Raw genomic sequence first — 27,925 nt, 5'->3', positions numbered from 1 at the left:
ACAAATTTTTCAAAATATTTCACTTGATATTTAAGCAGTTATATATCTGGCCCTGTGGCACAGACTGCAAATGGTCTAGCAAAATTCAATCTCCTCTACTTTATTCAAGCAGCTAAATACATTTCCAAGCCTCCTTTGCAGTTAGGTGTAATCACATAATTAAGTTCTCTCCCTTTGAATTTCAGAGCAAATGATGTATGCTACTTCTACGCCTGGCTCATAAAAACCTCTCCTGTGCTTTTCTGTGCTCTATTATATGACCTTAGTGGATAGCACAGCCATAAAATGAAAAGGCTAGTGTTAGCCTGCATTCCTGAATGACTGGATGAAGAAGCGCCATCCCACTGAGCAAGAAATATACTTCTAAACTACCCTCAGACTGGACCACTGCACCGCCCTATCTCCTAGAACTTCCTCAGATGAACCTATTCACTAGCAAAACTAACATTTGCTTTAACATGTTCTAATATCTTCTGTCTCTGCCTCACTACTGTTCATGCTGCTTCTACCTGAAACACCTTTTTATCTCAAGAACTGCCTACATATCTTTCCATGGCTTTTCAAAATTCTGCCTCCTTTATGAAGTCTTCTCTGATGTCTTCATCTTGAAATATTTACCTCCACTAAATAAGTATATGTAAGTACAAGATTTATAGTCTTGGGGTATAGTCATTTAAGTGCATAGGTCTGGGGTCAAAGGCAATTTCAGGCACTGACTGATATCTATTTAAGTTTTATCAATAATGCTAAAAGGTATCAAATACCTCCTAAATTCTAGTACTCAAAGTATCCAACAAAAATTAAAACATTTAAAAAATTACCTTCACTAAAAAGTGAACAAATATACCACCCAAATTATAATGTATGTCACACTTGTACAGCTAAATATACTGTACGGAAGAAGTAAAATAAGAGATAATGAGCTCTCTTACACTAGCACAAATAAACTGAATACCTGAGCAAAATAATATAGTGAGTATGGATTTTTAATAAAAGGATATATGCATATAGAAAAACATTTTATTAAGTTTAAGTAATTTAAATAAAGAAATTTTATTAAGTTTAAATAATTCCAATTATAAACAGCTTTACTAAAATTTATAAAGGTCCATAAACACTTTATTTACTTAAAAAATCCACTACAGTTAAAACATGTTCAAGAAAAACCTTACATGGAATATATATATATCATGTCTACATTTTAAGAATTATTAAAACCAACTTTGGTAGAGATTTATCTGTTCTTCTTTTTACTTATTATTTTTTCTCATTCCTTTCTTCTTCCCTTCTTTTCATTTTCATCATCATATGTCAGCTAAGGCTACCTAAATGCACTCAACCCATTTATGTAGTTCTCTCTTCTTTTGGTCATTATATATAATGAAAAAAATTCAGATCTTTAGAAGTATGCCACAGAGTTAAAATGGTTAGAAAACAACATGTAAATTATAGTTTTATGGTAAGTCCACCGAACTTAAACCTACTTCTTCCATCTAAAGGCATAGGTATATTTTTAATTGACTTTGAAGCCCACATGTACTAAAGAGAATTTACCTGATATTTAGACAACTCTGAATACTCCAGAATCGTATTTCTTATATCATTCTGCTGGTCCTATTTGAGATAAGAAATACAAATTTAAAGGCCAATATGAAAACAAAAAGCACCCCATGTAATTATTCCATCTCAATTTGCATATAATCACCAATTAAATCTCAAGTTAACAAAATCTAGTTAACAGTCATTAAGCTATTTATTTTAGTACAATACTTCAATCAGAATATGTTGTTAAATATACAAATGTTAGTATTTGTATCATTAAAATGCATTTGAATCTTTCTTTTATATGCAGGACAATAAATGACATGTTCTGACAGTAATTGCACAATTAACTATGGACATCTGAGGAATAATCACTCCTAGAAACTGGCTATAGCTTTGTTTTTCATTATATTTGTCACCTGATTATTTTCACTTCAGTTCTTTAAAGAAAGGAGAAGCTTAATATTTCTCTAGTCTTTTTTTTTAACCAGTTAACTGCCACGATAATTAAAAAAGGTCCGCCACTTGCGTCTATAGACGCTTATGGTGTACAAATGGTTAAAATTTGTCTTTTTTAAAAAAAACTAACTTTAGAGAGGGATAGAGAGATAGAAATAGAGAAATAGTATTGATTGGTTGCCTCCTATACACCCCCTACTGGGGATTGAGCCCCCAACCCAAGCATGTGCCCTGACCAGGTATTGAATCTCAATGTGATTCATGGCTCGACGCTCAACCACTGAGCTACACCAGCTGGACCTCTAGTCTTCTTAATTTCCTTTCTGTATCTACGTCATAACCTCTAAGGCTCTAAATAGTTATGGTTAATTTATGAAAGCAACCGTTAAGAACAAAAACTAATTTTCTGCCAGGAAACAAAACTTTTTTTTGCCAGTTTTCTCTATATTTTAAAATTTACTTAAGAAACCTTATTGAATATGCACTTGCACATTATATTGTAGTTACTGGCATATCTAGCTTATTGCTAGACTACAGGTTCCTTGAGAGCCAGATTTATGTTCTCATAAACTTCTGAGTGTGAGAAAGAGTTGAACTTGATAAATATTTAGTCAATGGAAACATATAGGAGAATCATTTTTAAAATATTCTAAATATGTGATTTATTTTACGTTAGTTTTAAAATGCAAGCTGTTTATACATTTTTGCATATTTGTTAATTGTTTCTTTTTTCAAATTATGTTTAGCTTCAAATATTTGGAATCATGTTGATGATGGTCTCTGCTAAATCTATATTTTTACTAAAAAAAAGTCTAATTCTATTTTGAACAAAACCCCAAAATAGCAAAATAAAATTGAGCTATGCTGTTACAAGGATTTACTTACGAATATTTCTTCCTTATTTGAGGTTTCTTTAAGCCTGTGTAAATCCATGCTCTCTCTGTGTCCTTAAAGAGAGAAAAAAGATTACAACAAAAATTTGTTTTTTTCTTATCTATCCAAATGATGTTATCGACTTAAGTCTATATTAACAAGTGATTTGTGTTGTTTTTAAGTAGTTTTGATGGCTTTGCAGTTTGCTGTAGCTCTTTTGATAAATACTAAAAATATCTGTCAAGAAGCTAGAAAAGGTAAGTAGCTCAATAGCAAAAGCCAAAGGTCTCCTACAAAAAAATTTAGCATGTGACAGGAAGTGAACTGCTTGAAATATAAAAGGAAAAAGGAGAAAAATATTTTTGATCATTTTTACTATTAATAAAATGTAAAAGCATTATATATTACATATACATATTATAAATACATATCGTATACATAGGTATATAAATCTCCATCCTAGCAGCAATATAGTATTAACAAAAAAGACTAAAATGTGTTTTTAAAAAATGAATTGAGATAAATTTTATTTGGATTTTATGTATGTTTCTGAACATCCACTGAGAACTCCATGTAGCCTAGCAGTAGAGACTAGTATGCTCAGTACCTAGATAACTTAAGAGTTGGCCTTGCCCTAGCTGGTTTGGCTCAGTGGATAGAGCGTCAGCCTGCAGACCGAAGGGTCCTAGGTTCGATTCTGGCCAAGGGCACATGACCGGGTTGTGGGTTCGATCCCCAGTAGGGGGTGTGCAGGAGGCAGCCAATCAATGAGTCTATCATTGACGTTTCCATCTCTCTCTCTCTCTCCCTTCCTCTCTAACATTATGGACCTAACCAGCTCTATAATGCATGCCCTCCTCACCTTTCACCTCCCTATGTTAGACTGTCAACACTTAAATATGCTTTAAGTCTCCATCATCATTAAAACCATCCTATCTAATAAAAGAGTAATATGCATATTGACCATCACTCCAACACACAAGATGGCCGCCCCCACGTAGTCAAAGATTGCTCCCCCGTGTGGACACAAGATGGCCGCCACAAGGTGGCCGGCAGGGAGGGCAGTTGGGAGGGACCCACGCCTGCAGGGGAGGGCAACTGGGGGGGGGGACGAGGCCTACAGGGGAGGGCATTGGGGGCAACCAGGCCAGCAGGGGGGAGCAGTTAGGGGCTACCAGGCCTGCAGGGGAGGGCAGTTGGGGGGGGACCAGGCCTACAGGGGAGGGCATTGGGGGCGACCTGGAATGCAGGGGAGATAAGTTGAGGGGGACCATGCCTACAGGGGAGGGCAGTTGGGGGGGACCAGGCCTGCAGGGGAGGACAGTTGGGGGCAACCAGGTTGGCAGGGGAGGGCAGTTAGGGGCAATCGGGCCAGCAGGGGAGCAGTTATGCGTCAATCATGCTGGCAGGGGAGTGGTTAGGGGGTGATCAGGATGGCAGGTAGAAGTGGTTAGGGCGGCAGGCAGGCGAGCAGTTGGGAGCCAGCAATCCTGGATTGTGAGAAGGATGTCCGACTGCCCATTTAGGCCCGACCTCGGGCCTCGGACATCCCTTGAGGGGTCCCAGGTTGGAGAGGGTGCAGGCTGGGCTGAGGGACACCCTCCCCTGTGCAAGAATTTCATGCACTGGGCCTCTAGTCTATACTAAAAAGGGTAATATGCTAATTAGACTGGGAGACCTCCAGACGTCCTTCCGGACGAAGCCATGGTGGCGGGGCCAAGGCAGAGGCAATTAGGGGTGATTAGTCAAGGAGGGGAGGTCAGTTGGAGGTGATCTCGCCAGTGGGGGTGGGGACAGTTGGGGGCAAGCAGGCCGGCAAGGGGTTCAGTTGGGGGTGAACAGGCCAGCAGCGGGGGGAGTTAGGGGCAAGCAGGCTGGTGGGGGTGGGCAGTTGGGGGTGATAAGGCCAGCAATTGGGAACAGTTGGGGGCAAGAAGGCCGGCAAAGGGGGGGCAGGTAGGAGCAATCAGGCTGGCAGGGGAGGGCAGTTGGGGTTGATCAGGCTGGTGGAGGAGGGCAGTTGGGGGTGAGCAGGCCAGAGGGAGGGGCAGTTGGGAGCGAGCAGGCCGGCAGGGGGGTCAGTGGGGGCCATAAAGCCGGCAAAGTCAGTTGCGGACGAGCAGGCCGACGGGGGGCAGTTGGAAGCGAGCAGACCGGCAGGGGGTGCAGTTGGGGGCGAGCAGGCTGGCGGTGGGGGCAGTTGGGGGCAATCAGGCCAGCAGGGGGAGCATTTAGGGGTGATCAGGCCACAAGATGGGCGCAGTTGGAGGCGATCAGGCCCGCAGGCCAGAGTGGTGAGGGGCGCTTAGGCAGGCAGGCAGGTGAGCAGTTAGGAGCCAGTGGTCCCAGATTGCGAGAGGGATGTTCGACTGTCAGGCATCCTCTGAGGGGTCCCAGATTGGAGAGGGTGCAGGCCGGGCTGAGGGACACACCCTTATGTGCACGAATTTTGTGCACCGGGCCACTAGTCCTATATAATAAAAGGCTAATATGCCAATCAACCAAACGACTGCTATGATGCACACTGAACACCAAGGGGGGCAGACGCTCAACACAGGAGCTGCCCTCGTTGGTCAGTGTGCACTCTCTTTACATTCCATCCTCCTATTCATACTTTGGTTCACTATACTAATCTGTTTCTCCCTCCACCAATTCCTCCATTGAAACAGTTTTCACCAAGATCATGATCAATGCCTCTCTCCCTCCCCGCTAAAACCAATTAAAAACAACATCAAATTATCCTTCAGTGAGGATTAAAAAAAAAGGGGTCCCGGCCAGTGTTGCTCAGTGGTTGAACATTGACCTATGAACCAGAAGATCATGGTTTGATTTCTGGTCAGGGCACATGCCCAGATCCAGGACTCAATCCCCAGTAGGGGGGGTGCAGGAGGCCGCCGATCGATGATCCTCTCTAAACATTGATGTTTCTATCTCTCCTTTTCCCTTCCTCTCTGAAATCAATAAAAACATATTAAAAAAGAAAAGAATGAATCATTCCTGGTGGGGGGAAGTAGAAGAGAATAAAGGGCAGATAAAGGGTGATGGAAGGAGACGCTACTTGGGATGGTGAACATACTGGTATAATATACAGATGATGTATTATAGAACTGTATACCTTATCCTATAAAATAAAAGACTAATATGCAAATTGTCCCCTCGGGAGTTCAACCGCGCGCTGTGACATACGCTGACCACCAGGGGGTGGCATGGAATGAAGGCCCTGGCTGGCAGCCGGCAGCCAGGGGAAGGAAGGCCCCGATTGGCCCTGATCGCTGGCCAGGCCTAGTACCTATATAACATTGTTAACAAATGTCACTCCAATGAATTCCATTAAAAAAAAGAATGATCACCTTATAATATTTCTGCAAACTTGCTACTATTAGTCTAAATTTATTTCAAAATTAAAAATTTAAATAAATAAACGGACAAATTATTTTTTTTGAAATGCTCTCTTCTCTGGGTACATATAAATGGGTTGACTATAAGTAGAGTTCTGGCGTTCACTACTGTCCTGATGTAATTATTAGCAGTGCACCCTTTCACTCTTATAAGTGTACTGGTTTAGATAAAAAATTATATGGCCACTCTACTTATAAGTCAGTTCTCTTTTCCAGTTATTTCAGTCTTCCCTGTATGTTCCTATTATTCCCCAAGTAACTAACATGTAGGTTCTTTCAATACAGGTTGATCAAATTCAATAGAAGATCCTCAAATTCAAAAGACAAGTTTCAAAAAAGTTTTCCAAACAATTGTTATTGTAGGAAACTGCACCTTAGGTATAAATATTTCTCCCATTTCTGCTTCCCTACAAAAATTTTGGAACCACACTCTATTATTAGATCTATATATACTCCACTCGTCACATGGGTACATAGTTTCAATTAGCTATTGCTAATTTTTATTTCTAAGGTAATAATTATAATTACAAAGTAAATAATATTGATATACAAATATCACTTTGCCAAACTTACCCACAAACGCTCCAAATTCTATATTATCGCCTTCTGCAGCTTTAGAACAAACAGTTCCTTGATCTTTGGTTACAGTTTCCAAGTGGCTTTTGCAACTTGGCTGGGATGGTGTACTAACAAAAAGTTTGGTTGGTGGGGATGATAGATGTGGTATACTATTAGGTGACCTGCCCAACTTATTTTTACTAAATATTTTTAAGGTTTCTACCCCCTGTAGTCTCTGTCGCAGTTCTGGAGGAGAAACAGCACTTTGGAATAAGGCACCACAAGAGGAACCAGCCTCTGGAAAATGGAATTCTTTTCTCTGGGGAATTAGAGGTAAATCCTGACCCAATATGTTACATTGGGGATCTTTTTCATCTTTCATAAAAATATTACAAAGAAAAGGGTTATTACTTTCAAGACTACTCTGAGGAAGGGAGGAGCTAAGGGTATTTACAACACCCTGCTTTTTCCATACAGAAGGTCTTACAGGACCATCATCAATAAGGTTTTGAGCCAAATGTTTGGAAATGCTCAATTCTCGTGTAATTTCATTGTGAACTTTACTAGCTTCCGAAGCTTTCTGAGCAGTGAGTGTTTTTAATGTATCCACAGTCAGGGCCGAAAGATCTTGCAAATGGCCAATTTGAGAATCTAATGACTGTAATGATCTTTTTATATAGTTGACTCGATCTCCAACTTCTTTCATCTGAATGCACATTTGCTCCACTCTATAGGGGAGAAACAGGCATTTTACAAATGTTGAAAATCAATGTTTTAGAAATTTTTTGTAACTTCAATAAATTATAATGGTAAAAAAATTTCACATGCACTCAAACAAGGTAAGTTATAAAATAAGGTATGATTATTTATAGAAAGTACACTTTATATTTAAGAAAGCTCCCATGCCAATCCCATCATAATTAAATACAAAACTTCCATTACCATTATATCTACACCAACATCATATGCTTTCCTAATATAGCATAGCTGATAGAAACAAATCACTTAATATAATAATAGTTTTAATTTTCTCCCACTAGTAAAAACAAAAACCATTAATTCTTCTCTGCCCTCATTAACAAGGATAAAAAATAACATAGGACTGATTTACTGACATACATGAAATACTAGAACTGAACTGTCTCCCAAAATATAATGTAAAACTATTACTAAACTTACTTGTTTGACAAACATAAATTGAACAATGACTGTGGAGGCAGTCATTGTATAAGAGACATAACTATAAGGATCTATTCTGATATATAATCAATTATAATTAAAGAGCTTCTGAACCTTTCAAAAGTTACACGAATTCTCTCTTCACTCCCAGAATTGAATTTGTCATCTTTTTCATTAAAATACATCTCAACACACTGCTCTTCAAAATCATGAAGTTTCTTTTGATCTTCTTCTGTTAAAAAAAGTTCTATGGAGGGAAAAGAAAAAAATAAATCAATGAAGGCTATCAAGATATCCAACTTTAACTCATGAGTTATGAATTACTCAGGGTTCATAAGCCTATAAGCATAATCTGCATTTTTTTTTTACAGCTGTATGTCTAAAGCACTAACAAGTATTTCGTTTCTTTCTTTATTCATAGTGTGATCTCAGCAGAACAGTTTCAAGTATTTCTGTCCTAATGATCTTTTCCCATAAAACACTCTTCCCCAACTATCTTTCTCAGAACTCTCCCTCACATATCCAGGTAGAGGAATTTAAGAAATGAATTGGTAGAACAGAAAGAGATTATAAAATTTTAAACAGTTTGATATGGTAATTAGTCTCGTGCAGTGTACAAAATGTACTAAAAGTATTGTTTCCAAAGCAGCAAAAATGGTTTGTAGAACAGAAAGTGTTATTATATACACTAGAAGCCCGATGCACGAAGATTCATGCTAGAAAGGCTTTCCTTTCCCTAGCTGCCAGCACCGTCTTTCCACTCTAGCCCAGCCCCCTTTCTGCTCAGGCCCCAGAGCCGCCTCTTTCTGCTCCAGCCCTGCCTTCCCACGCTGCCCAGAGGCCCTGAGAGACCAGGGGTGGGACAGAATGCCTGCGCTGTCGCCATGGCCCCGTCACTCGGCATCTGTGTATGCAAATTAACCACCATCTTTGTGGGGTTAATTTGCATATCACTCCTAATTGGCTGGTGGCGTAGCAGAGGTATGGTTAATTTACATGTTTGTCTATTATTAGGTAAGATTATCATAAAAAAAAAAAACAAAAAACAGATGCCATTTTCAAAAAGAAGTTTAATACTAAATTAATTTTACAGATGTCATATTTTGCTTAAAATTCTGTTTTGGAAAATTCAACAAAAGTTTTTACAGTAACATTAACCAATTAAGTCTTCTGAATAAAATTAATACTTAGCCTTTAGGCCCTGGATGGGTGGCTCAGTTGGTTAGAGCATCGTCCTGCATACCAAAAGATTGTGGGTTTGATCTCCAGTCAGGGCACATAACCCTTGTTGCAGGTTTGATCCCCCGTCAAGGTGCTTATAGGAGGCAACCCATCGATGTTTCTCTTTCAGATGGATGTTTCTTTCTCTCTCTCTCTAAAAATCAAATAAATATATCCTCTAGTGAGGATTAAAGAAAAAAAACTAATACTTAGCTTTTAGTGTAATACTGATAACTGATAAAATGTAAACACTGGAATAAAAAGCAAATAAACAAAAACATTGTTTTAATATATTTTACTTACTTGGTCCATCTGAAGTCTTATCTTTTTTTCTTCTTTTACATATGCAGCAAAAGAGAGAAGCTATATGGCTGAGAATGATAAGTGGAGGAGGCAGAACTGGTTTCTCATGATAAGCCATTATGAAATGATAACGTTGGTACTTCCATACAATATTGGAAATTGCCTTCACTTGTAAATACACATTGCTTAGATAAAAAAGAATGAAAATAGAACAAACAGCTAATCACATTTTAAATGCTAAAGACTTAATTGTAATTCTGTTCTAAACAAGGATTCAAAAGAGTATCTTACCATAAATAAGACAAAAAAGTCAAATGAGAAATCGGAAAAAATACATGCAAGAAGTATAAGGCACAAGGTTTGATATTGTTGAGAATCTTAATTACAAACTCCCCCCAAAATGGGCAAAAAATCATTAAGATGTTAAGATTATATATAACTGACAAAAACCTAAGTAAATATTCTATCCTAGTAGCAACAAAGTAAGTGCAAATAAAAATAAGATCCTTTTATGTACTATCAAATTAATAATCATTAAAAAGATAATACCTAGTCTTGGCAGATTTGAGGACATGGGCCTATTTTAACTTAAGTGAAAAAAGCCCTAAAAATAGATATATTGAACACTTCTACTTTTAGAAAAATATTCTAAGGAAATACTTAAGGACTGGTAAGAAATTTAACCACTATGTCATTTTGGGAACAAAAAGTTATAATCAATTGAATTGAACAATATAACACACTATCTTGAACAATTATGACTACATCATGGAATACCAGATAGCTATTAAAAATAAATGAGAGGTCCCTGGCTGGTGTGGCTCAGTTGGTTAGTATTGCCCCATGCACCAAAGAGTCACCAGTTCAATTCCCGGTCAGAGCATATACCCAGGTTGTGGGTTCAATCCCTCATTGGGTGCATATGGGAAGCAATCAATTGATGTTTCTCACATCGATGTTTCTGTCTCTCCCTTCCTCTTTCGAATATCAATTAATATATGTATATATATACACATATATATTTATGAACATTATTATTTTGTTGTTGTTAATCTTCACCCGAGGATATTTTTCCCATTGATTTTTTAGCGAGAATGGAAGGGAAGGGGAGAGACATAAAGAGAGAAACATCAATGTGAGAGAGACATACAGATTGGATGCTGAGCAAAACTGTGTAGGGCTATATGAATATTATTTTTGAAAAGAAAAAATAGTTCCTATGTATTCACAAAAAATGATAAAAAGATGTACACCAAAATATTGAGAATGGAATTACTGATTAATTTTTTATTTGCTTTTCTGTTTGTATACTGAATGGGTATTTGACAACTTATTAAAAATCCCAAATAAAGGTTTACATTTACAAAAGAACTGCATGTTGAAAGATATTTAATAAAGTCTCAAATTCAGAACTCATTTAATATGAAAATGAATACGTTCTTATTTGCAAATTTCAAAGATAATTTTAGTTTAGGCCTCAATAAAATTTTTGGAATTAAAATTTTATTTCCTTCAAATTGAGTAGAAATGTATGCTAAATGATCTCATTACAATAAGCAACTGAATAAAATTCTTACTTGAAAAATGCAATAAGAAGATTGACCATAATGATATACTGTACAAAGAGGTAGACTGCTTGAAGAAATGGAGTCAACCACGTCCCAGGACCACAGATTGCAGGGATAACTGAATCATTTGCACACACTTTAGAAAGAAAAAAACATATATATTTAGTAATTCACCAGTAATTGCTTCTAACAAATATTAATGTTTGTTTGGGTAAAGGAAGTTTTGATTATATATAAATCTGTTTTATAGATTCTAGCAAAAGTTCTGGGCAGGCAGCCACAGGAACACCAACTTAGAAATATTCCAACACAGAAGAATTTTGTGAGGGATATGGATATCTGTTCTACCACTCTATTACAGACAAGGAAATATATTTTTACATTATGTCTAACCTTCAAGGTAGGGGTTAGCCTGAGAAGCATTAAGGAGAACATAATTCCGAGATTCAGCCACACTATAACATTTCTATAAGAAAAGTAATGGAACCATAAAAGAGTACAGTAAACTCAGTCATAAAGATTACAAACATAAAGATTACTGAGTTTATATTATTATGTCACAAAAGAGGGTTTAAAGAGTGGTTCAAATGCCTCTCAAATATATAATGATTAGGTTTGAATTCTTAGCTTTCATTATCCCCACCAGAAATGTTTCTGAAGTCAGAATATAGCTGAATACAAAAATGTGAAGAGCTTTAATACCAGGCACGAAGTTATTTGAGTAAAGTAAAAACAATTTAAGAAGGCAAGGATTAGAAGTAAATAACCATTAATTAGTGACAAATTTTGTATCACTCTTAAAAAAGTTTACAAATCTATTTCCATTTTACCCAAGAAAGAGAATGCAGGAGACTAAAAAACTATATACAATGCTTTATAACAACTAAAACTAGAGCCACATCAGAAAGAGTGTAGTCAATGAAAACCTGGGAAGAAACTGAACAAGAAGCGATTAAACACAAAATTTGACCAAGCTGGCAAAACCTCATTGTTTCAACATCTGATAACAACTGATGACCACGATCTGGCCATCCCCTGACCTAATGACCTATAAATAGGTGGGTAGGGAGCAACACAGGTATGGGGTGAGAGAGCCAGAGAGATCAAGAGGGAGCTAACAAGATAAAGATTCCATAACCCAGATGTGGAGGTCAGTAGAAGAACATCTCTGTCCCTGGCTGGTTTGGCTCAGTGGGTAGAGCATCAGCCTGTGGACTCAAGGGTCCCAGGTTTGATTCCGGTCAAGGGCACATGCCTGGATTGTGGGCTTGATCCCCAGTGGGGGGCATGCAGGAGGCAGCCAATCAATGATTCTCTCTCATCATTGATGTTTCTATCTCTCTATCCCTCTCCCTTCCTCTCTGAAATAATACACACACACACACACACACACACACACACACACACATATATAAGAATATCTCTGAAAGTTGGCTATATCACCAATGTTAGCAAGTTATTTAGCCCAATTAAAACAATCCAAAAAAACACACCATTTATCACCTAAATCCACCATGATTGGTCTAAACTAATCAATACAACCCCATCACCATTGCCCTGTTTCAGAGCAACTGAAATTGAAGGACATTTGAGCTAGTGAGATAAAAGTAAAGGTACAATAGGGGGTTCTGGAAAAGAGATTTTCCCCCTAAAGAGTACAATGGAAAACAGTATCTCTTCCTGTTGCTTGTTACATAGTCTCATAATCATAAGGGAAACTTGTATGAATCAGACACTATGATTACAGAGCCATGGGAGGAAAGAGAACAGATGTCCTTAGCTATGAATTAACAACCCCTTAAGACCACTCTACCTCTGACCTTTGTTATGTGAACTAGTAAATGTCCTTAATATGTATAAGCCAGTTTAGGCCACACTTTCACAACTTATAACTAAACAAACACCTCTAAAATGCTTTTTTTCAATTAATTTTTGTTTTGTTTCTTCTGGGATTAACTAATGTATTGTGCAAAGAGCTAGGCTGGTAACAGTTTGAAAATATGTAATCTACAAGCATAAAAGCCTAATACGCAAAGTGTCCCCTCAGGAGTTCTACCAACCGGGAGTTTGATTGTTTGCTATGACATGCACTGACCACCAGGGGGCAGCACTGAATGAAGGTCCTGGCTGGCAGCCAGGGAAGGGAGACTCTGGCTGGCAGCCAGCAGCCGGCAGCCACTAGGTACACTACCTGTACAAAAATTGCTTGCACTGGGCCTCTACTATTACCATAATGCAGTTTCCTACTTTAAACATAAAATAAACAAAAGATGAATTTGTAAACATAAATCCTTACCATCAATTTCATATGCGTAAACTTCACCAAAAATCATCCAGTATGGATGAAAAACTATATCTTTAGCAAGAGTCCAAGATGGTGCTTCACGAGGATAAAGTATTGCTTTTCTGGGAACACCAAAACTAAGTAATACAAGAGCCATAATCACTACAATGTAGAACATATTGGCCACCTGTTGAAAAATGAACACTGTTAAATACATGGAATTAAACACAATGACAATATTCATCTTAAAGTTTCTAGTGTTCTAATAGATAATTAAAATATCTGAGTTTCTTTTTATTCCTAATATTAGCATTAAAAAAAATCTCATTAACTATATAAACCTTAAGCAAGGAGATTACGTAAAAATTGATCTGTGAAGCTAGGCAAGTCATGGATATCCTATCTAATAAAAGGGTAATATGCAAATTAACCAACACTCCATCACAAAGATGGCGGTGCCCATAGCCACAAGATGGCGGGGCCCAGTCCTCTCAGTCCTGCTGCGGCAACAAGGCAAGCGTTCTACCCCGGCCACAGAGGGCCTCTGGCCAGGCCGTGGCGCAGATGGACCTCCAGCCAGGCCAGGGTGCAGAACACTGGTGTCGTCATCCCAGCGACAAGGCAAGCATTCCGCACCCGGCCGCAGATGGGCCTCTGGCCAGGCCGGGGCGCAAATGGGCCTCTGGGCTGCGGAGAGCCTCTGGGCAGCAGGTACGGAGCGGCCAGGCCCCACAGAGAGCTACTGGCGCACGGATTTGTGCACAGGGCTACTAGTTTTATATAATGAACTGTATCGGATTTCTGATTCTAATTGGAGTCTATCTGGAGTAAAGGTCTAGACCAGTGGTTGGCAAACTGTGGCTTGCAAGCCACATGCAGCTCTTTGGCCCCTTGAGTGTGGCTCTTCCACAAAATACCATGTGCGGGTGTGCACGTACAGTGCGATTGAAACTTCGTGGCCCATGCGCAGAAGTCGGTTTTCGGCTCTCAAAAGAAATTTCAATCGTTGTAATGTTGATATTTGGCTCTGTTGACTAATGAGTTTGCTGACCACTGGTCTAGACACATGGACAGATTTCAGGGAATCAATTTCCATAAGTGCTCTTTCCGAAAACTGCTCTGTTTCTATACTGAAGGTGCAGACTCTTTTCTACTCCTTCTGCTAACTGTCCTTTGCCCACTTCACCAAAAGAAAAAAAAAAAGAAAAGCAAGCATTTTCATTCATACTGAACTCTAGCATGATGCCTGGTCCTGGGCTATAAAAACCTCGTAGGAACTAAAACAAAACTACAAACTACATTATTAATATGGATGTTGAAAAAATAAATGAGGCCAGTATTTGGCTAACAATTCCGCTTGCAAGTTAGGTAGTTCGCAATTTCAACAAATTAAAAAAGAGACAAATTGAACTATATCACCTAATAAGTCACTGAAAAATAATTTTTATTAAATCACAATGTGAATTTTGGCATCATTACTAAGGATTCAAAGAATTAAATTCTATAATAAAACTTCAATTTCTATCTACATATTGAGGTGCACAGTGCTTAGTATTTACATCTAAAGAGGTAAATGTTGTCTGATTCTAGCAATACGTAATATTTACCACAAATAATCATCTACTGAGGGAAGCACCACACAGATCAAGAGACTATATTTACAATAAATCTATACTTTAATCTACTGTGAAGCAACAATTATTGCAAATCAACCTAAAAATTATTGTAACATTTTCCTATATTTAAAAAAATATATCGTAAGAGTAAAAATGGAACCAAAAAAACAGGAAAGATAAAGAGGACAATGAGTCTAGACTAGGAGTAATTGTAAAATATTTACTTATATATAATCATTTAGACTCGATCCTTCATCTTTAAAATTCTGTTAGATCTGTCAATAAGAATTCTTTTTAATAGTCTGTGACTTGCAATCAAAGAGTCCTAATACCCTCCAAGATTCCGTTTTCTTATTTGTAAAACAGTAAGAGGATAACTGAGAGAATGCATGTTCTCAATCAACAAAATATTGTGATAGAAGATTTTAAAAGGCAAATAATTCATCAAAACATTATTCATGGCATTTGATATACTTTGAGATCCAAACATTCATCTGTAATTTTTTTGAAAGTCCAAGTCAAAACACCCAAATCTGTACTTGACTACCATAAATTCAAGGTCTACAGCTGATCTTTCAGAGATCTCTGCATTTCATAACTTTTATTTAAAAAAAAATCTTTTTGTATTACAGATGGCCCTCTTACCTGTCCCCCCCACCAACTGCTTCCTCCACCTGGTTCCCACCCCGCCCCAGGCCTTCACCACCCTAGTGTCTGTGTCTGTTCATATAGATCTTTGGTTAATCTCTTCCAACAGCCCTCCACCCTGCCCTCTGCTATTCAAAAATCTGTTCCATGTTTCCATGCCTCTGGTTCTATTTTACTCATCAGTTTACTTTGTTCATTAGATTTCTTGTTCATTTGATTTTTAGATTCAATTGTTGATACATATTTATTACCATTTTATTTCTCATATTTTTTATCTGTTTCTTCTTCTTTCTTAAATACCCTTCAACATTTCATCTAATACTGGTTTGCTGGTGATGAACTCCCTTTAGCATTTTCTTGACTGTGAAACTTCATCTAAAGACCTTCAATTCTATGGTATCAATGATAAGGGTTTAATCTCCAACATTTACAGGGAACTCATGCAGCTTAACAAAAAGAAGATAAACAACCCAATCAAAAAATGGGCAACTGATCTAAATAGACACTTTTCGAAAGAAGACAGAAGGAAGGCCAAGAGACTTATGAAAACCTACTCAAAGTCACTAATCATCAGAGATGCAAATCAAAACAACAATGCGGTACCATCTCACACCTGTCAAAATTGCTATTATCAACAAGTCAACAAATGACAAGTGCTGGTGAGGATGCGGAGAAAAAGGAACCCTTGTGCACTGCTGGTGGGAATGAAGACTGGTGCAGCCACTGTGGAGAACAGTATAGTTTCCTCAAAAAACTAAAAATGGAACTCCCATTTGATCCAGTGATCCCACTTCTAGGAATATATCCCAAGAAACTAGAAACACCAATCAGAAAGGATATATGCACCCCTATGTTCATAGCAGCACAATTCACCATAGCTAAGATTTGGAAACAGCCTAAGTGCCCATCAGCAGATGAGTGGATTAAAAAACTGTGGTACACAATGGAATACTACGCTGTGGTAAAAAAGGAGTGCTTACCATTTGCAACAGCATGAATGGACCTGGAGAGCATTATGCTAAGTGAAATAAGCCATTCAGAGAAAGATAAGTATCACATGATCTCACTCATTTGTGGAATATAATGAACAACATAAACTGATGAACAAAAATAGATCCAGAGACAGAGAAACATCTATCACAACGTCAAACCTCAGGGAAGGTAGGGGACAGTGGGGGTAAGGGGGAAAGATCAACCAAAGCACTTATTTGCATGCATATAAGCCTAATCAATAGACACAGACCACAGGGGGTTGGGGCATGAATGGGAGGTGGGGGGTAATGGGGGAAGAAGGACACATATGCAATACCTTAATCAATAAAGAAATTATAAAAAATAAATAAAGGCCTTCAATTCTAAATTATAGCTTTGCTGGGTAATCTTGGTTGTAGGTCCTTGCTATTCATCACTTTGAATATTTCTTGCCACTCCCTTCTGGCCTGCCAAGTTTCTGTTGAGAAATCAGCTGACAGTCTTATGGGTGCTCTCTTGTAGGTAACTGCTTTTCTTTTGCTGTTTTTAAGGTTGTCTTTCAAACTTGGTATTTTAATTATGATGTGTCTTGGTGTGGGCCTCTTTGGGTTCCTCTTGTTTAGGACTCTGCCCTTCCTAGACTTCTAAGTCTATTTCTTGCACCAGTTGGGTAAGTTTTCTGTCATTATTTCTTCAAATAGGTTTTCAATATCTAGGTTATCAATGCTCGCTTGCTTTTTCTGGCACTTCCATAATGTGAATATGGTATTCTTGAAGTTTTCCCAGAGGCTCCTTACACTATCTTTCTCTTTTTGCTCTTCGGCTTGGGTGTTTTTTGCTTCCTCATATTCCAAATTGTTTTGATTCTTGGAATCCTGTATATTACTGGATCCCTGTAAATTATTCTTGATTAGTGCTATGTCATTCTTCATAGTTACTGTTAATTTTTTTCATGCTGTTGAGTATCTTTGCCATCATTATTCTGAACTGTATGTCTGATAAATTTCTTACCTTCGTTTAATTTAGTTCTTCTGGAGAATTCTCGTTTTCCTTTAGGGCTTTTGTCTCCCCATTTTGGCTGCCTGTTTGGGTTAGGTGTCTGCTAAGCCTCCCTATCTCTAGTGCCACACAGTATCAGATGCTGTTTCTGATTGGCCCTGAGTACCCTGTTTGGAGCTATCAGCAATCCACAGCTTGTGGCTCCCTTGGCTGGAGCTTGGTGTCTTTGAAAAGGACCAAGATATGCACCAAGATCTGCTTTTCCTAGCCCTGGGCCCAGAATTAAATCGGGCAAAGACTCAAAGCCTCCAGAGACTCACCTCTGCCTGCAGTCTGATTATAATGTCTTGATTTGCCTCAGGTTATTAACCACAGGGTGGGACAAGGGTTTTTCCATAGGGTGGGGCAATGGCTTCTGCCTGCAGGCTTATTGTCATTCTAAGTCTCTTATGGGCCTCAGAAACTCCAAAGGGTGAGCAACTTCCTTCTCCCCAGGCTAAGACCACCTGAATAACAAAGGTCTTCTGCAGAAAGATGTTCTCGGCAGTGTGAGAAACTGAGGTGTCTGCCTTCTGAGCTCTAACTCCAGAGCCCCCAACCCTGGCTTCTGCTCACACAGCTCCAGTCCACTCTGCCCACCCTCTGCTGGAGCACAGGTGAGTGGCTGCACATGAAATTTTGTGGGTTGGCCCTTCAAGAGGGTGTCTGCATTTCCAGCTGTCTCTCCCTTAAAGATAGCAACCCTGCTGCCTTTCATAGCCAAATGTTATGTGGGTACCTTTCTCAGTTCTGGTATTCTGGGTTGGGGAGCCCAGTTTGGGGTTTAGACCTTAGAGTTCTCAGTGGGAACCCCCCACAGCTGAGATATCCCTCCTGAACTTCAGCTGCTATCTGTGGGAGCCAGCCAGCCCTTTTCCCCCTCCACTTCCTACCAGCAATCCCGTTTGTGGTCTCCACTTCCCATCTTTGATTATCAAGGTTCGCTCCAGATGACTTTTCAGGGTGGTATTTTTGTATTTTACTTGTAATTCCAGTTTGGTCCAAGGAGTGTGTCAGTATAATTTCCACTTACTCCACTGCCATTTTGGAATCTCTCTGTTTTGGAGACTGGAAGTCCAAGATCAGTGTGCCAGCATGATTGGGTAAGGGCACTCTTCTGGGTTACAGACTTCATGCTGTGTCCTCACATGGTTAGAGGGCCATAACCTTTTTTTATTAGCAAAAGATGGAAATTTATTGAAACAAGCACAGACTCCCATGTGGGGAGGGGGCAAGAGTCCCCACCATAACTTTTTACATAAAGCCTATCTGACAATCTTCAATATACTTGATCTAAATTTAATTAACTAAAATATTTGAATATCCTATTCTAAATTGATAATTTCTAGTTGGAGTGAACAGGAGACATTTACTGTTTATCATATAATTTTCATTAGTATGAGCTCTACTAAAAATGTCTATTATGGCAAGATTTTTTTTCCATTTTAATCTCTTATATCTTCAAGTTTTTCATCACTATTTTCTCCGATAACAAATTCCCTGATCAGGAAAAATTCCTACCTGTTTTCTAAACTATTTTCAAGTATCAGTCTTTTGAAAACCTTCATGACAGAATTTGCTACTAGCTCTACAGTGTTCACACTACAGGTTACCGTATTTTTCTGTACTAGCTGAATAGAAGACATAATCCTGATGGAAGGTGGATCTAAAGATCATGGATAAAGAAAGCTGAGATGAAAAAATTGGCAGGAGCATTTGGAGTACATTAGAGGCAAGATTTGGAAAGAAATCCAGATAGTTCCACTTAACTTTTAGCTTCCTCTACTTTTCCCAACGCCATCTTTTATTATGGCTGTCCACTTCTGTGCTTCCTACACCTCCCATTTACTGTACTTTACCACTGACCTATCCCAATAGCATTAAGTCACTAAATAATCTGGCAATGAGAACTGGAGACCCTTACATATTAAATATTAGGCTAAAACCAATTCTTTCCCTAAAGCCTTAATTCCCCAACATTTCCTGGAAATACTTTATGAACAGCAAATGAATGAATAATAAGTACTTCTTTGATGTGATAAATAGTAAACCAGTAATTCTGATTTTTTGTTGTTGTTAATCCTCACCTGAGGATTTTTTTTTCATTGATTCCTAGAGAGAGTGGAAGGGAGGGATGAAGGGAGGGAGAAGGAGGAAGGGTAGGAAGAACGGGAAGGAGGGGAGAGAGCGAAAGAGAGGTTGCCTTCTTCACTTGCCCAACAAGGGCTAGGATTCAACCCACAACCCAGGTACATGCCCTTGACTGGGAATTGAACCCGAAACCCTTGGGTATGTGGGCCAATGCTCTAACCACTGACCAATATCAGCCAGAGCATAAACCAGCAATTCTTTTTTAAAAAATGTTTTTATTGATTTTTAGAGAGGAGAAGGAAGAGGGAAACATTGATGAGAATATGGATCAGCTGCCTCCTACGTGCCCCCCTGCCACTGGGGATCGTGCCCATAACCCAGGCACGTGCCCTGATCAGGAATTGAACCAGCTACCTCCTGGTTCCTGGGTTGACGCTCAACCACTGAGCAACACCGGCTGGGCATAAACCAGTAATTCTTAACTGGGGAGAATAGGACGTTATCCTTGAGGAAAATGTAGTATGAAAAAGCAAATATAATATAACTTTATATTTAGAAAACTTAAAAATCTTGTTTTCATTATGTAAAGTAACGCTGATAATCCTGTAACCTAGTCTAGTTACTTGGAAGATTAATTTAGAAACAAGATTAAGAAAAAGGGTTTCAGAAACTCTAGAAATAGATTTTTATATTTAACTAGAGGCCCGGTGCATGAAATTCATGCACTCAGGGTGTGTGTGTGGGGGTGTCCCTCAGCCTGGCTGTGCCCTCTCGCAGTCCGGGAGCCCTTGGGGATGTCCAACTGATGGTTTGGACCCGCTCTGCAGGCCCAAGCCATCAGCTGGACATCCTTAGTGCTGCCGCAGAGGTGGGAGAGGCTCCTGCCACCGCCACTGTGCTCGCCAGCCATGAGCCCAGCTTCTGGCTGAGCGGTGCTCCCCCTGTGGGAGTGCACTGACCACCAGGGGGCAGCTCCTGTGTTGAGCATCTGCCCCCTGGTGGTCAGTACATATCAGAGTGACCAGTCATTCTGCCGTTTGGTCGATTTACATTTTAGCCTTTTCTTATATAGGATTAGAGATCCAGTGCACGAAATTCATGTATGGGTAGGGTCCCTAGGCCTGACTGGCAATTAGGCCCAATCTGTGGAGTCATCAGCAGGACAATCGGGGGGGGGGGGGGTGTCCCCGCTGGCACCTGCCTTGGCTGGCCTGGGGACTGCAGGCTGGGAGCAGCTCCTGTGTTGAGCACCTGCCCCCTGGTGGTCAGTGCACATCATAGCGAGTGGTCGTTACGCCGTTCGGTCAATTTGCGTATTAGGCTTTTATTATATAGGATAAAAGGGGGCAGATATTTTAAAAGAATTGAGAAATAGCATACATTTTATAGGCCCATTTTGATAAAACTAATATATACATTTATATGTGTGAAGTCTGACATAAATAAACACATGTATTCAAATACATGTCACGAAGGGTGAAAAGGTATACATATATCAAACTGTTAATAGTGGAATAGAGTCTGCGTTTTTTACCACTGAAAATATTTATGATAATAGGCCAATACATTTTAGATTGTTCAGTTCAGTGCATAAAGAACTGCACATTAGCCCTGGCCAGGTGATTCGGTTATTTGGAACATTGTCCTATACACAAAAATGGTTGTGGGCTTGAACCTAGGTCAGGGCAATGTGTACGGGAGGCAATCAATCAATGTTTCTTTCTTTCTCTCTCTCCCCCTCCTCACTCCCTCCCCCGTTCCTTCGCTCTCTCTCTAAAAATCAATAAAAACATACTCTGGTAAGGATAACAAAAAAACAAACAAACAAAAAAGAATTGCACATTAAACCTAACATCTACGTTTAAAAAAAAACAAAAACTGCCAGATGGTTAACCCTATGGGAAAGAGCAAAAAATTGGGCATACTACATCAGGAAAAGAATAGATGATCTAGACCCGTGGTCGGCAAACTGCGGCTCGCGAGCCACATGCAGCTCTTTGGCCCCTTGAGTGTGGCTCTTCCACAAAATACCACGGCCTGGGCGAGTCTATTTTGAAGAAGTGGCGTTAGAAGTTAGAAAAAAATTTGGCTCTCAAAAGAAATTGCAATCGTTGTACAGTTGATGTTTGGCCCTGTTGACTAATGAGTTTGCCGACCACTGATCTAGACGTAACTCTTAAAACTAGCCTGGATCCATAAAGACAGGAGGAAAGAAGTAACTAAAGACATAAACTATAATAGTATTTGTTTAGCTGGCATTATCTTGCAAAGTACATTAATAATGGGATTATGTGGTAGCTTGGAGCTGAGAATGAGAAACACTTGTGAGACTTTTTTGGACTGACTCACTTGTTGAAAATCATCATAATGAACAATCTGACTAGTTGCTTTCAACATCGATACATTGAAAAGTTACTCCAAAATGATAAGGAAAGACAAAGAAATGTAAACTTTTTCCTTTTATGGAAAAGAAGTCAAGTGGGGGCAAAGGATAGGACTCTTCAATGATTTCCCCAATATTTCCTCCTCGAAAGTCCCAATTTTTAGTCTTCTATATAATTTAGGCTATACCCTGTCTATTCAATTTGACTGCTAACTACTCCTTATCCTATATAAAAGCATAGTATGCAAATTGTCCCCTGGACCAAGAGTTCATCCAGGAGTTCTGCCAGGGGCGGGACCGGCCGGGGGAACGGAGGGAGGCCCGGGCAGCACTAGGGACCCTACCAGTGCGTGAATTTCATGCACTGACCTCTAGTCATAAAAGAAGCTCCAGTCAGGATATTCTTTTTTACTCATATCTTCTCTTAAGCTTTCAAAGAATAGCTCACATCCCTTGGTTTGTTAAATGCCTTCACAGATTAATCTCTTTCCATGAATCCCTATATTCCCTACCCATTATTTTAATCAATAGGCCTCACTGATAGCTTACTAACATTTCATGATTTTCTAAATACTTTAAGTAGGACAGGCTCCTCAAGCTAGATTACACAATTATTAAAAACAACTATAGTACTCGTAAAGTCAAAAAAGAGACATGGTTTCACAAAGTTCAGAGGCAATATCCTAATACTTATTGCATTTCTTACATATCAGTGAGAATATAAGAAACATTAAAAACTACTTGGTAATAATTAAATTTATAATTTCATATAAGAAAAAATTTTAAGAATCAACCTATTAAAATGAATGTTAAGCATTGTTATGTTTTGTGTTTTTTCTATTTGTAATGGCTTTATCCACCCAACCAACAACTACTTATTATGGAGAACCTACTATGTGACAGGCACTGTGGTAAGTTCTAGAGATATAAAGGTGACCCAAATCAAAGTTCCTACTCCAAAGAGTTTATAGACTAGAGGAAAATATAAATAATCCAATAAGATTAGGATTTAAAATACAGTTAGACATTAATGTTCTGAAGGAAAGAAACAAGGGTCCCATAAAACTATACAGTAAATAAACATGATCCAGCTGGAAGAAATCAAAAAGGCTCCCCTGGAAAAAAAAAAATCAAGTTTGCAGCTGAGAACTAAAGTATAAACCTAAGTTAATTAGTCAAAAAGTATAAGGGTATGCGTGTAGATGAGGGTGATCACTCCAGGAAGAAAGAATATGAGCTATGGTACTCTGATAGGGGCTATATTAAAGAACATATAGGAAGACCTGTCTGAATAGAGCAGAGATAGAAAGAAAAGCAAACTGGGTAGGGCTTATGAGTTTCACTAAGCATATTGATCTCTAAGAGCAATGCTAAACCATTAAAAGATTTTTTAAGAAAGGGAAGTGACATATTCAGATTTATATTTTGAAACAATTACTCCAGCTATAATGTAGATTGAAGATAAACCAGAGTGGTTGTGAGTAAACAGATTACTACACTGCTAGAGGTACAAGAAGAAGATAGATTGGTTTAGGGCAGGAGTGGAGAACATCTGGCCCGTGGACCACACAAGGCCAGCAAAATCATTTGGTCTGGTCCTGTCAAGAAATTAGGGGTGAGTTAATTAAACATCTCACCATATTTTTAAGCAGGCTAATTTTTAAGTTGATAATTTTGTATGGGCCTTGAATGATGTCATAAATATCCAGAAAAAAGGTTCCCCACCCCTGGTTTAGGGTAACAACAATAAGGATAAAAAGAAATTCAGATCGGAAATAACAAATTCTTGTCTTTCATTCTAATTTCAAATATTCCATAGCAAGTAGCATTTAAAAATTAAAGCATTTCAAAATAAATAAAATGTGTTCCCATACCCTCAACAATATACATAAAAATATTATCTTCAAAAGTTAATACCCTTAGGAATGGTTGATTTGGAGTACAAAGCAAATACACATGAAACAACATTCTCTGGTTCAAGTAAAGCTGTTAACGTTTTCATGATTTTAAGAAACAACATTGATAAACTGATATGATCAGATACCTCTCAACTTACCATTTTTCCAATCATCATTACATAAGGTCCTGCCTGTTGATTTACAGCTAGAAAATCTAGCAAACGCACATACCAAAATATTATGTTAAGACAGTAAATTAATCTTCCAGCCACAAAAACATGATTATCATATGCATTCTCAAAGTTCCCCTTTGCTCCATATCTTAGTCCAAATCCAATGAAGAAAGAAATTATGGCAATTGTATCACTGATATTGAAGTAATCACTAAACCACACTTTAATCTTCTGGCTTATTTTTCCAGCTTCAGACATAAAGATCTAAAGGTGAAAAAAAAAGTTTAATCAGTTTCTTCCTATTAAAACATATAACAACATTCATTTATAACATTACAGTAGATTTTTACATATCTTTTGGTATTTCAAAATATTTTTTATTTTCTTGGCATTTGATGATGCATTTGATCACCAAAACAATTCAGTAAGATATCAGAGACAGATACTTCTTATCCTCATTTTGTATATAGGAAAAAACCCACATAAAACAACCACTACAAATGACTTGCTCGATTAAATAAGATGCTGAAATCTTGGACTAGACCACAGTTCTCTAAATTGGAATGTGAGATGCCTTTGAAGTTATTTTTTTCTTCAATGAAATAACACTAGGATATCCTGGTAAGATGTTCCAAAGGCACTTTATTTGCAGAAAGTAAACAACTCTATGGTTTAAGTAGCTGTACTTATTTCTTTCCTGAATATGAAAATTAAAAAAAAATTTGTGTGAAATGGTAACAAATTTACATCTTCAAAATCATAATGTATCATAAAGTAAATACTGAAAAGTCTCCCTTCCACTTTTCTGCCTTAGCCAATTAAGTTCTTTCTCCATTAGAGACAACTACTTTTATTACAGGCATAGCTCATTTCACTGTACTTTGCTTTACTGGCTTTAGAGGTGTTGCCTGTTTCACAAATTGAGGGCAAGACCCCTCACCAGCAAAAAGATTATGACTTGTTTTAGTGACAGACTTGCTTTATTAGAGTGGGCTGGAATCATATCTCCAAGGTATGCATGTACTATCTAATGAATTCTTGTAGAAATGTTTTATGAATATACTAGAGGCCCGGTGCACGAATTTGTGTACCAGAGGGGTCCCTCGGCCGAGCCTGCGGGATTGGGCAGAAACCGGCTCTTCCGACATCCCCTGAAGGGTCCCAGATTGCAAGAGGGCACAGGCCAGGCCGAGGGACCCCACCAGTCAGTGCACAATCGGAGCTGGGGAGGGACGCGCGAGGTTGGACAGCTGGGGAGGGATTGTGGGAGGGCTCCAGGGTGTGTCCGGCCTGTCTCGCTCAGTCCCAATTGGCCGGACCCCAGCAGCAAGCTAACCTACTGGTTGGAGTGTCTGCCCCCTGTTGGTCAGTGCACATCATAGTGACTGGTCAACTGTGCACCCTCATGGTCAGTGCATATCATAGCGAGTAGCTGAGTGGCCTTAGCGTATCATTAGCATATTAACGCTTTGATTGGTTGAACGGCCAACTGGCTGACAGGACACTTAGCATATTAGGCTTTTATTATATAGGATGTTTAGAAGAATTCTTTGGAACTTGTTTTTATCATTTAACAACCTAATTTCTTCAAACAAGTTGGTAAAACAACAGATTTCATAAACATATAAATCATAGTACTTAAGAGAAATTTAAAATGCATAGTAAGTTATTTAATAAGATAAATTCCTATGGTACTCAAGTGGTAGGGCAGTACAATGCCTTTTATTTATTTTTGCAATTTCATGTATTCTCTAAATGTAAGCAGAGACATAAAATAATTCAGAAATTATTACGTAAATGTGTTACAAAACAACTTACGTAGTTACTAGTTTGAATTGAAAGTATAAAGGCATTTCCCCTCCATATCAAGATATTAAAAATTTACAATTTAAATTTAAAACTCTTATAGACATAGGATCTAAATCTGTATGACAATTCAATGGGCAATAGAGTACACTTAAGAGGGCAGTGCAAGATAAGAACCTATATCTAACTTACATACCTATATATAACCTATATATAACTGACTGGCTATATGTATAATTAATACTTTTTAAAGAGTGGCAGAGAGAGTAAATATATATGTTCAGAAAATATATAAGCAAAAACAGATCTAGGTTATGTTCCTGAGACAAATCATTGTCTGGAATTTGTGACAAACAACACACTGATCTCTATTCTTTTATAAGTAACTAGTGCCCCGGTGCATCAATTCATGCACATTGAAAGGAAATTAAATTAGAGGGTGGCCGGTTGGGTGGGACTGGGCGAGATGGGCCAGACATGCCCTGGAGCCAACCTCCCATGGTCCCTCCCCAACCGGCTGCACCTAAGGCAGCGCCGTAGCTCGAAGGGTGTCTGTGGAGTAAGCGAGGGTCCCTCCAGCAGGTGGGGTCCCTCGGCTTGGCCTACAGGGATCGGGCCAAAACCAGCTCTCCAATATCCCGAGGGGTTGCACATTGCGAGGGCGGTTCTCAGGTGAAGCACCACCAGAATCGGGCTCCCTCCTCTCTGGTTCTGTGGTGCGTCACCTGAGAACCGCTGCTGTCAAGTTACCACAGCTCGGCAGCTTGGGCAGAGTGTCTGCCCCCTGGTGGTCAGTGTGCGTCATACCTCCCGGCTGGTTGGACTGTCACTTAGCCTTTTATATATATAGATTTCTTAAATTTATTGATTTTGAGAGAGAAACATGAATTTGTTCTTCCACCTAGTTATGCATTCATTGGCTGATTCTTGCCTTGATGGGAGATTGAACCCACAACCTTGGTGTATGGGGACAATGTTCTAACCAACTGAGCGACCTGGCCAGGGCAGGATCTCTATTCTTTTGCCATGATTTTTATAACAGCAAAAATAAACATGGTCCACTATAAAGTCACTCTCCTATAAAGTCATCACTTAAATTATCATACACGTACCCATATACATTCCCAAAACAAAACATTCTCCATATATACAGTAAGTTACTGGTAGGAAAAACTAAAGACATACCGCACGGACTTTCTCAATAGCATAGGTAAAAATATAAGCAATAACAATCCATTCTTGAACTGAAGGTAATTGTTCCATTTGTACAAGAACCACAAATGTATAAAGCATCAGAAATCCTAAGTAAGCCAACTAATAAAAAAACACAAGATATGAATAAAATTAATTACAAAATATTTTACTCTGAAAATTTTCAAGCATACACAAAAAAAGAAACTAAAGGAATGCTTATGAACTACCACCCAGCTTTAATCATTAAAATAGTTTTAGAAGTAATTCTTCTTCAGTTCAGACATTGCATTTATTAATCAAAATATAAATGATCTCCAGAGTATAAATGTGTTGTTCTAAAACTTTGTTGGCTTTTTAGTACTTCCCATAGGAAGAATTTTATAATACCAAGGTTTATGTTCTCAGCTTAGCCTACATAATTCTATTTAACTTATAATATACCTAAAGCATCATAATATATTAAGTTTACTAAAGAACTTCACTGTCATCATCAAGAAACACACACTGCCTGTTTCTTCCCTCTGCGAACAACATAGTAGTCCTAGGAAAGACAACTAGCTCCTAGTCACCGAGGTTGAAATCCCAAGAAATGGAAACCAATATGAGAAGTATTTGCTCTAGGAAAGGAAAAATTCCACTTTTGATATTCTTAAAAAAAAAAATTATAGGGAGGTGATACAGTCTATGTATAATACATCTAAATAATCATTTCATTTCAGAG

The 27,925-nt window shown here is 38.6% G+C and overlaps 1 protein-coding gene across 1 annotated transcript in view; it reads right to left on the bottom strand.

The window, feature by feature from the left end:
• The window catches only part of TRPM7 (transient receptor potential cation channel subfamily M member 7), a 135,026-nt gene that overhangs the window by 36,458 nt on the left and 70,643 nt on the right, over window positions 1-27,925 (bottom strand). The window contains exons 20-28 of the mRNA XM_080678086.1: window positions 27,196-27,324; window positions 24,190-24,468; window positions 13,398-13,572; window positions 11,111-11,237; window positions 9,534-9,718; window positions 8,124-8,256; window positions 6,846-7,558; window positions 2,887-2,948; window positions 1,555-1,614 (exon numbers count right to left, since the gene is read on the bottom strand). Coding sequence (XP_080534212.1) covers window positions 1,555-1,614; window positions 2,887-2,948; window positions 6,846-7,558; window positions 8,124-8,256; window positions 9,534-9,718; window positions 11,111-11,237; window positions 13,398-13,572; window positions 24,190-24,468; window positions 27,196-27,324 — 1,863 coding nt within the window. The remainder of the gene's footprint in view (window positions 1-1,554; window positions 1,615-2,886; window positions 2,949-6,845; window positions 7,559-8,123; window positions 8,257-9,533; window positions 9,719-11,110; window positions 11,238-13,397; window positions 13,573-24,189; window positions 24,469-27,195; window positions 27,325-27,925) is intronic.

This window comes from Plecotus auritus (assembly GCF_963455305.1).
Source record: "Plecotus auritus genome assembly, chromosome: 1".
Classification (NCBI taxonomy): Eukaryota; Metazoa; Chordata; class Mammalia; order Chiroptera; family Vespertilionidae; genus Plecotus; species Plecotus auritus.
Note: the sequence above shows the minus strand (reverse complement) of the source record. Positions and strands in the feature narration are given on the sequence as shown.